This window comes from Dendrobates tinctorius, unplaced genomic scaffold (assembly GCF_039654945.1).
Source record: "Dendrobates tinctorius isolate UK_male_01 unplaced genomic scaffold, ASM3965494v1 ptg000126l, whole genome shotgun sequence".
In the NCBI taxonomy this organism is placed as follows: domain Eukaryota; kingdom Metazoa; phylum Chordata; class Amphibia; order Anura; family Dendrobatidae; genus Dendrobates; species Dendrobates tinctorius.
In genome coordinates this window covers 13,605,124-13,616,308 of record NW_027361794.1, presented here as the reverse complement: position 1 = coordinate 13,616,308, position 11,185 = coordinate 13,605,124, and the positions used below count along the sequence as shown (strand labels likewise).

The 11,185-nt window shown below is 47.1% G+C and overlaps 1 protein-coding gene across 1 annotated transcript in view; it reads left to right on the top strand.

Moving 5' to 3' along the window:
* LOC141047339 (uncharacterized) overlaps nucleotides 1–11,185 on the top strand; it is a 944,519-nt gene that overhangs the window by 807,177 nt on the left and 126,157 nt on the right. The window contains 1 exon segment of the mRNA XM_073542400.1: nucleotides 112–362. Coding sequence (XP_073398501.1) covers nucleotides 112–362 — 251 coding nt within the window.

Below are 11,185 nucleotides of genomic sequence, written 5' to 3'. Positions count from 1 at the left end.
ACTAAGGAAAATCAAACTCGCAAAAGAGGCATTAAAAAACAAACTGCTCCTAAAGCAAAGAAGTCATTTTCATGTTCAGAATGTGGGAAATATTTTACATGGAAATCACAGCTTGTTACCCACCAGAGAATTCACACAGGGGAGAAGCCTTTTTCATGTTCAGAATGTGGGAAATGTTTTAAACAGAAATCACAGCTTGTTAGTCACCAGAGAACTCACACAGGGGAGAAGCCTTTTTCTTGTTCAGAATGTGGGAAATGTTTTAAACAGAAAGAACTTCATGTTATACATCAGAGAATTCATACAGGGGAGAAGCCTTTTTCCTGTTCAGAATGTGGGAAATATTTTACATGGAAATCACAGCTTGTTACCCACCAGAGAATTCACACAGGAGCGAAACCTTTTTCATGTTCAGAATGTAGGAAATGTTTTACATGGAAATCACAGCTTGTTACCCACCAGAGCATTCACACAGGAGCGAAACCTTTTTCATGTTCAGAATGTAGGAAATGTTTTAACCGGAAAGAGCTTCTTGTTATACATCAGAGAATTCACACAGGGGAGAAGCCTTTTTCCTGTTCAGAATGTGGGAAATGTTTTAGGCAGAAAACAGAGCTTGTTATTCACCAGAGAATTCACACAGGAGTGAAACCTTTTTCATGTTCAGAATGTGGGAAATGTTTTAAGCAGAAATCCAAGCTTGTTGCCCACCAGAGTATTCACACAGGAGCGAAACCTTTTTCATGCTCAGAATGTAGGAAATGTTTTAGGCAGAAAACAGAGCTTGTTATTCACCAGAGAATTCACACAGGTGTGAAACCTTTTTCATGTTCAGAATGTGGGAAATGTTTTAAGCAGAACTCAGAGCTTGTTAGACATCAGAGTATTCACACAGGAACGAAACCTTTTTCATGTTCAGAATGTAGGAAATGTTTTAACCGGAAAGAGTTTCTTGTTAGACATCAGAGAATTCACACAGGAGGGAAGCCTTTTTCATGTTCAGAATGGGAAATGTTTTAACCGGAAATCGGTTCTTGTTAGACATCAGAGCAGTCACACAGGGGAGAAGCCTTTTTCATTTTCTTAATGTGGGAAATATTTTACTTGGAAATCAACTGATAATAAACATCAGAGATGTCACATAGGAGAGAATCCTTTTTTATGTTTCGATTGTTGGAATTGTTTTAACCAAAATTGGATCTTCTTAAAGGGGTTGTCTCTTGTCATTTCTCATGTTTGCTGGCAAAATGATAAAACTAAAGTTTATTAATTCCAAATGTAAAACTATACCCATAATACACCCCCTGAAGGTTAGTCAGAAGGTAACTAATAGAAGAAACATACCCCACGTTTCAGTATATACGATGAGGTGACGAATACATACTCGCTCTCCAAGCCTCTCATGTCTACGGGTTTCATCATCGTCACCAAAGGCAACTCATCAGGAGACTTTATTTAATATTGACCTCTTTTCAAGTGAGACTAGACAAAAAAAAGCCTAAAATCAAGTATCATGTTATCCGAACCAGTCAGAAAACTAGCCATCTATAGGCATATCCCAGACTTCATATATATATGCTTATATACTTCGTAAGTTTATAATCCACTCCAGTGGCGGTCAGTCAGGAATAGAAAGTATGGGAAAATACAGTATAATTATTGTGTTTTTTCTCCTATAAGGACTGCTCTAGTTTGGAATTGTAACAGCAGTCAACTAGTAGTGCAGACAAATTCTTCCTGACGCCGCTGGAGTGGCAGTCTGTTACAGTAGCTCCTTCTTTGCTCTCCTTTTTTCTCTATTTTTTTCTATTTTTCCTTTCTCTTTTTTATTGTTACTCCAAAGGACATTGCACTATGGCAAAACATAAGAGGACCTGGACCTTTGATGGACTTTTTACCTTGTTTTTACTTGGATCTATTGTGTTGGGAAATCCAGGAACTGAAAAAGACCCTATTGTCTACTCCAGAGAATCTATACTGCTGCTTAGGGACACAGCAAGGCAGCATGCTGCTAATAGACCAGAGGACATTCTACCAGAAATAAGGAGGACTAAGAGAAGAGGTTGCAGAGCTGTAGCCCTCAGGAAAGCTAGAAGAAGGCGCTATAGACCTGCTCTTCCCTCCGTCATTATGGGCAATGTGAGGTCACTCGGGAATAAGATGGATGAACTGTCGGCGCTGACCAGACATCATCGGGAATTAAGAGAGTGCAGTATGTTGCTGTTTACAGAGACCTGGCTCACCGAAGGTACTCCGGACACTGTTGTCTCGTTGGATGGCTTTAAACTCATTTGCGCGGACAGGACAAGGGAGAGCGGTAAGAGGAAAGGCGGAGGGCTGGCGATATTTGTGAATGATAGATGGTGTGACTCTAGGCACATCGTGGTCAAAGAGCAAACATGCTGTAAGGACATTGAGCTATTAGCTGTGGGCATGAGACCTTTTTATTTACCGAGGGAACTATCGCATTTAATCATGATAGCTGCATATGTCCCCCCTTCTGCGAAAGCTGATGCCGCCACTGAGGTCCTACAATCCACAGTGAGCATGATGCAGTCCCTTCACCCCCAAGCACTCCTGGTTTCGGGAGACTTCAATCATGTGTCTCCAGCATCCATACTACCCAGTTGCACACAGTATGTTACCTGCCTCACTAGAGACAACAAAATATTGGACTTGTTGTTTGCCTATGTGAGAGGGGCATATGCCTCGTCAGTCCTACCGCCCCTTGGAAGATCGGATCACAACCTAGTGCATCTCCAACCCGTGTACAAGCCACTTGTACAGAGAGAACCTGCTGTCACTCGCACAGTGAGGATATGGACTGAGGAGAGTGATGATGCTCTGAGAGACTGCTTTGAAACAACCACTTGGGATGTGCTGCAAGATTCCTATGGTGATGACATGGATGGTCTCACACACTGTATAACGGACTACATTAATTTTTGTGTAGACAACACAGTACCCACAAAAGTAGTGAGGTGCTTCTCTAACAATAAACCATGGATCAGCCCTGGAATAAAGTCTCTTCTCAAAGAGAAGAAGTTGGCCTTCAGATCAGGTGACAAGGGCAGGCTGAGAGAGGTGCAGAAAGATCTGAAGAATCTAATCAGGCAGGGAAATGCTAATTATAAGAGAAAGATTGAACTGAAATTGTCACAGAAAAGGATTCATGAAGTCTGGGAGGGTCTAATGTCTATCTGGGCATAGACAGACTGTCTCCAGGATGGTTGTAGATAAAGAGGGGCTTAATGAACTTAATCTATTCTTTAACAGATTTAATCACACACTGGCTGCTCCTGCCCCTGCATACCATTCACACCTGTCTGCTACAATAACCTCACCCCCTGCTGCAACTTGTCAACTGAGCCAGGGTCTGTTCTTCACAAGTACCCAGGTTGCAAAAGAACTGGATAAGAACAAAGTTTTGAAGGCTGCAGGTCCTGACGGTATCAGTGCAAGGCTAATCAAAACCTGCGGGCACCAGCTGAGTGAGATCATTACATATCTGTTCAATATGAGCCTGAGAATAGGTATAGTACCACAACTGTGGAAATTATCGTGTGTGCTACCAGTTCCGAAGAAACCTTATCCAAAAGACCTTAATGACTATAGACTTGTAGCATTGACATCACACCTGATGAAGGTACTAGAGAGATTGGTTCTCACACGTCTCCATCCTCTAGTGAGCTCGGATAGGGACCCTCTCCAGTTTGCCTACAGGCCGGGCATTGTTGTGGATGATGCCATTATCCACCTCCTGGATAGGTCTCTCTCTCACCTGGAGAAACCTGGGAACACTGTGAGAATAATGTTCTTCGATTTCTCTAGTGCTTTTAATACCATACAGCCAGGTCTACTGAGAGACAAGCTGGGCCTGATTGGCGTGGACCTCCAACTCTCCACCTGGATCATTAACTACCTCACTAATCGACCCCAGTTTGTAAAGGTTCGGGACAGTGTGTCAGACACGGTGATCTGCAATACAGGGGAATCTCAAGGTACAGTTCTTGCCCCTTTTCTCTTCACACTGTACACTGCAGATTTTAAGTGTAACTCATCTAGCTGCTACTTGCAGAAGTTTTCTGATGACTCTGCAATAGTAGGCCTCATCACAGGAGGATATGAAAGAGAGTACAGAGATACTAACCAAGCTTTTGAGGAGTGGTGTCAGAGGAACCACCTTAGGATTAATTCCGGGAAGACCAAGGAATTGATGGTGGACTTTCGCAAGGGAAAAAATCCACCAGTAGTGGTGAACATTCAGGGAAATGACATTGAGATAGTCGACACCTATAAGTACCTTGGTGTGATCCTCAATAATAAGCTTGACTGGGCCCATCACTTGGATGCAGTGTACAGGAAGGGCCAAAGTAGGCTTTATCTGCTCAGAAGGCTGAGAGCCTTCGGAGTTAGGGGGGCACTCCTTGCATCCTTCAACTCTGTTGTGGCATCAGTCATCTTCTTTGGTGTGGCGCGCTGGGGTAGTGGCATATCAACCAGGGACAGGAATAGGCTGGACAAACTGATTAGAAGGGCCAGCTCTGTCCTGGGATGCCCCCTTGATCCAGTTCAGGAAGTAGGCGACAGGAGGATACTGGCCAAAGTGAGATACATGGTGCAGAATGATTCCCATCCCATTCATGAGACCGTGACAAAGATGTGCAGTACTGTCAGTGACCGGCTACTTCATCCTAAATGTGAGAGGGAGCGCTATTGAAAGTCCTTCCTTCCTGCTGCAGTTAGGCTGTATAACCAGCACTGTCCAAAACGGAGAACGACCCAAACAGTGAACTGATAGATCCAAAGTTGTGATAGTCCGGTTACATCTTTTTTTTTTTTTTTCGTATATGTACCTACCTACTGTCAATGTAATGCCTTTATGCATCTGTATCTGTGCTTGTTCCTGCCTTGCTGCTGTAATGCTCTGAATTTCCCCATGGTGGGACGATTAAAGGATTATCTATTCTATTCTATTCTGAAATTGTTCTAAACCAGGGGTGGGCAATTCATTTTCCCGAGGGGCCACATGAAAGACCGTGACTGTTGTGGATGGCCGAATCAATAGGCCAAAATTAATTCTGCTCAATATTAATATCGATATTTTATAATTATATTATTGATAAATTTATTAATATTAATTGTATCAGAATTGTATATTGAGCAGAATTAAGTATGCTGACATCCCCTATATATTGTTTGAACCAAAGCAGAGCCCCTTCTGTATATCATATGAACCCCACAACAGCCTTTTATATGTGGAATGAGCCCCACACAGCCTCCCCCCTATGCGGCATGAGCCCCACACAGCCTCCCTATACACTGCATGAGCCCCACACAGCCTCCCTATATACACTGCATGTTGCCCCACACAGCCTCCCTATATACACTGCATGTTGCCCCCCATAGCCTCCCCATGTGCTGAACCATGTCACCCCCTCATGTGCAGCACTATGTTACCCCCCACGGTCAGCACCCTGTCACCCCCCATTTGCAGCACCATGTCACTCCCCATTTGCTGCACCATGTCACCCCCCCATGTGCAGCACCATGTTGTCACCCCATGCACACCCAAATAGCCCATACAAATAAAAAAAGACCACATACTCACCTTGTCCCATTCCCTGGTGCTGTGCTTCTCTCCCTGCCTTTAGTGCACAGACTCTCTGGAGTAAACAGCTGACGCAATGATGCCAGCTGTTTGACACGATTGATGGAGGAAGTGGCCAGAGGCCCCTCCTCCACCAAAGGAGTCAGCAGTGCCATGCAGAGCCGTGGGCACATGGAAACAGCGAGCGGCAGGGCGGGCATCATGTGGCCAGGGGACCTCTGATTTCCAGCCCCACAGCTGTCTCAGGCCTCACTTTTGCCCATGTCTGTCCTAGATCAAACTCAGTTTTCAGACGGCCCAATATGTACCACTCAGGGAAAACTTACCTGCTCCAAAGATCATTGTGACGGACAGCCCACCGCTGTTCACCAATACGTGACGAACGGGGGTCCCGTTGCCACCAAAACGTGACGGACAGCGGACCCTGTGTCACCAATATGTCAATCCCACCACTGACACGGGTGTATCAGTGGACGGAGGGACGTAACGCACTGCCGGCACACGGCGGTCACAGGTACAGTGGGGGCTTATCTTAGTTATCCCTCCACTGGTACCATGTGACAAAAAAAGCAGCAAGCTAACCTTGCTCTAACAATTTATTGCAGGGGGGTATTTTGGATGCCCCACCACTGCTAACAACCTTCCAAGAACTGCGGGGATTTATGTATATCCCACTTTCTCAGTTCCACTTTGGAACTTGCAGCTCTCCGGCGCCCCCCCTGACCCTAAGGTCAGTCAGGGAACTGCACCTAGGTTAATTAGTCGCCGGAAGGGCTGCTTGTTGTGCGCGGGCAATTGGGCTACTGCAGTGAGGGGATTATCAATGCTGTGGCCGCAGCCCCCTTATTCAGGAATATAATACCCTTCTGGACTGCCAACTAGCTGCAACAACCGTACACAACTCGCTGCCACCATCCACAGTTTACTTAATTCACAGTGTTAAATTAAGAGGGTCCGTGGCAAACCCCTTGAATTAGTAGCGATTATCTAAACAAGGCGTATAGTTAGTTTCTTAGAGCATGGAGACAAACTGATAATTTTACGATTTATTCCCAAAATGTGGGCAGTGATTATACAGATAAAAGTTGCTATAAAATTAAGACATTACATATGTACAGTTACAAATATGAAACAAAAGAATGGATGAAAGCAGAAAGTACATTCACGGTTGTTCATGACTCTTTAGTAGTGTTGAGCTATTAGCTGTATCGGAATTCCGATACTGACTTCCGATACTTTTTTCATATCGGATACCGAAATCGGAAGTTCCAATAATGCTATCAGCCCGCTCGCTTTGATTCAGCCAATGGGAATCCTCAGAAGTGTGGGCACATCCTGTTAGGCATGTAGGCATGTTAACTATTGGCATGGCTGTGATTGGCTGCTGAAATGATGTCATGATGCACTATAAAAGCCACCACCGCCGCCATTTCTGGTCACTCTGCTGTGAATTCAGTGGAGGATTTTAAGGGACAGTTAGAAATAGCGATTCTAAAAACAATATTGTGCTTTACCCAGGCTACATAAACCACCACTGTAGCTTTCTTTTGCCTAGCAGCAGAGTTCATAGCTGTCTGCAAGGGCTGTGTGAGTGCAGCTAACGCTGTGGAGTGGGTCCTGCAGCCACGTCTGGTTGTAGGCCGCCCAGCGTGCCTCACTGCTGCATCATACATATTTTTCTTTTTGAGCTGCTTATTTTTCAAAAATTATATCTAGTGTGCTTCCATCCGTATCCATATACGTTGGTTGCAAACACTAGGAGTAGACAGCGGAGCCTTTCTGCAGCCTTTCAGTGCTATTGCGCACTTAGCTGCACTGTTCACGGCTGTCTGAGAGGTCTCTGACTGTGTGAGTGCAGCTCACGCTGAGTAGTGTGTCCTGCAGCTACGTCTGGTTGTAGGCCGCTCAGCGTGTCACTGCCTCACACATTTTTCTTGAATTGCAGCTCATTTTTCTTCTATTAGTGTGCATCCATCCCTATGCATCTACATTGGTTGGTTGCAAACACTATATAGGAGTAGATAGAGAAGCCTTTTTTCTGGCTTGTGCCCTTCAGCTGCAGCCAGATTAGTATTACCCAATTTTTTTGGAGCCTCATCTTTTGCATTGTAGGTTACCTGCCTGCATTGTAATAGCTCCAGAAAGTTGGTGATACTCTGACTTTCAAATCTTTGGTCACATCCTTTTAGTTTTTTTCCCCCCCAAAAAAACAACAAAGTTCACCAAACACTACATTTGAAAGTTGTGTAGGCCACATAGGCCACATTAGCTCCCATTAAAGTGTAGTCGACACACACTTCATAAAATTAGTGTTTCTTATACCTGTAACCAGCTGTTCAGGAATAAGCACACAAAGGCCCCCTTTGTACTTTTCTGCCTATCTTTCTCAGTCTAGCAAGATGAAGAAGGCAGGGAGTAAGGCACGTAGCCGTGGGCGTGGAGTTTCAGCATGGAGAGGACGTGGGGATTCTGCAGGGATAGGACGTCAGGATTCTGTGCTTGCTGTTGGCACCAGTGAGTCAGCATCCCCCAGTTTTAGCAGGCAACAGTCCTTTATGCGCAACTTTGTAGGACCTCACCGTACCCCACTGCTGCGGGAGGAACCAATTGAAGCCGTTGTCGGATGGATGGCAGCTAACGCATCGACTTCAATTACTTCCACATACTCTCAGGGCCAGAGCACCGAAGAGCAACCATCTGTCTCTTCACCACCTGCCAAAGTGCCCAGGCAGTCAAGAGAGCCCTGGACAGGAGCCATCACAGTCTCTACTTCTGTTCTCGGAATCTGTTGGTTTGGAAAGAGGGGGCCAGCCAAGCAGCATTCCAGAATGTGAAGAAGAGGGAGTATGCAGTGATGCGCAACTTCTTTGTCCCTCTGAATCTGAAGAGGCGGGTGGGCCAGTGCATATGGTCAGCACACCTCAGTACGCATCAGATGATGATGAGACTCAGTTACCACTTTCTGGTGCGTACGGTGCTGGCCAGACAACCCAGGAGAATCAGGTTTTTGAAGAGGGGAGTGTAGATGATGAGGTCCTTGACCCATCATGGCGTGAGGAACAGGAAGGTGGTGGGAGCAGCTCTGAGGAAGAGATTCCCTGAACGGCCAAAACCGGAGGGAGGGGCAGACTTGGTTGCCTGTAGCCTCCACTTCGGCACCCGTTAGGAGCATTCCACTTTCAAAAGGCAAAACGGGCGCTCCCAAGACTTGCAGTGCGTGGTCCTTTTTTGACACAGTTGCAGATGACATTTGCTTTGTCAAATGCAAGCTGTGTCATCAGAGAGTCAAAAGAGGGAAAAATGTCAGCAACCTCAATACCACTAATATGTGGAAACGTGCGGACCAAGCACGAGGTGGAGTTACACAGACACACTGAAGACGTAGGCCAACGTACAGCACCACTTACCACCTCTTCAGCTCGTGTTGGGGCCTCTTCCTCCAGCTCACACACAGCTGGTTCGGCTTCCTCACAGGATCGCCAAGGAAGAACCTCTGGCACTGTTGTCCGGAGACCCTGTGACATTCCACCCACAGCACCACGTTCCAAGTCATCCTCACACTCCCAGGCCACTCGGCAGCCATCGGTAGCACAGGCATGGGAGAAAAGGCGGCCATACTCGGCAAACCATCCCCGAGCACAGGCTCTGAATGCTGGCATTGCCAAACTACTGGCCCTTGAAATGCTGTCATTAAGGCTGGTGGAGACTGACACCTTCCGGGACTTCATGGCATTGGCAGTCCCACAATACACCGTGCCCAGCCGCTTTTATTTCAGCAGGCGAGCCATCCCTGCCCTGCAGAAACATGTGGAGGCAAACATAAAACATGCGCTACTAAACGCCGTCAGTAGCAAGGTCCACCTGACCACTGATGCGTGGACCAGTAACTATGGACAGGGACAATACCTTTCCCTCACTGCCCATTGGGTCAATGTTGTGGAGCCGGGTACAGATCTGGAGAGTGGCGCTCTACGTGTTCTGCCAACTCCACGGATTGCAGGAATCCAGTCTGTACATATTGACTCCTCCTCCTACTCAAGTTCCTCTGAAACAGCGCAGCAGGAGCCTGTTACGACCGATATGAGCACAGCCGTGGCCAAACGTCAACAGGCCGTACTGAAATTAATTTCATAGGGGAATCGAAGCCACACAGCGCAGGAGCTCTGGAATGCCATCAAGCAGGAGAGCGACGTGTGGTTTGTGCCAGCGAATCTCCAGCCGGGCTTGGTAGTGTGTGACAATGGCCGAAATCTGGTGGCAGCTCTTGGCCTAGGCAACCTCCCTCACATCCCATGTCTGGCACATGTGCTCAACTTGGTCGTGCAGAGCTTTCTGAGGGACTATCCGGATCTTGATGCACTGCTGCACAAGGTCCGCATAGAGTGCGCTCACTTGCGTCGTTCCAGCACGGCAAGATCGCGCCTTGCTGCTCTGCATCGCCGATTACGCCTTCCGGAACATCGCATCATATGTGACCTACCCACCAGGTGGAATTCAACGTTACATATGTTGGAGCGGTTGTGTGAGCAACAGGCAGCAGTCATGGAGTACCAGCTGCATCAGGCGCAAACAAGTCGCAATGTGTGCCGATCACACTTCAGCACCACTGAGTGGGCCTCTATGAAGGACATCTGCTTCGTTTTGCGTGCCTTCGATGATTCCACGCGGATGGCGAGTGCAGTTGATGCACTAGTCAGCATGACTGTCCCCCTTATCTGCATGCTTCAAAAAACACTGCAAGCACTAAGGGATGAGGTTTTGGAAGAGGTGGAGGATGAGGAGTCCCAAATGCCATCTGCTTCTGGACAGTCTGCGCAACGTGCTTCCTCACAAAGGCCTAGGCATGGGACACTTTGTGAGGAGGATGAGGAGGAGTCGATGGAAGAGGAAGACATCTCTCCACAGGAGGGAGGTACACAAAGCTCTAGTCAGTATGTACAGCGAGGGTGGGGTGATGCAGAGCAGGCAGAGATCACGCCTCAAGCAGGGGACAGCGGTTCTTTGGCAGTTGGGAGTCTGCAGCACATGGTTGACTTCATGCTGCAGTGCCTGAGAAACGACCGCCGCATTGCCCACATTCTCTACACGGCTGATTATTGGGTGTACACCCTCCTAGATTCTCGCTACCGGGACAACATGCAAACCCTCATACCAACGTTGAACCGGGAGCGTAAACTGCGGGAGTACCAAGACACACTGGTGCAGTCCATCATGTTTTCCATTCCACCTGACAGCAGTGGTGCTAGTGCTTTACAAAGCACCTCTGTGCGTCGAGCCAGTGGAGGAAACTCGGCACAACGAGGGAGCAGAGGCAGCGCCTCAGCACAAGGCAAGACCACTATGGCCCAAATGTGGCAAAGTTTTGTGTGTCCGCCACAATTGTCTACACCAGGGGTCCTCAAACTTTTTAAACAGGGGGCCAGATTACGGTCCCTCGGACTGTTGGAGGGCCGGATTATAGTTTAAAAAAAATTATGAATAAATTCCTGTGCACACAATAGGCAGCACAGGTCCCCATTAGGCAGCACAGGTCCCCATTAGGCAGCACAAGTCCCCATTAGGCAGGTAGATGTC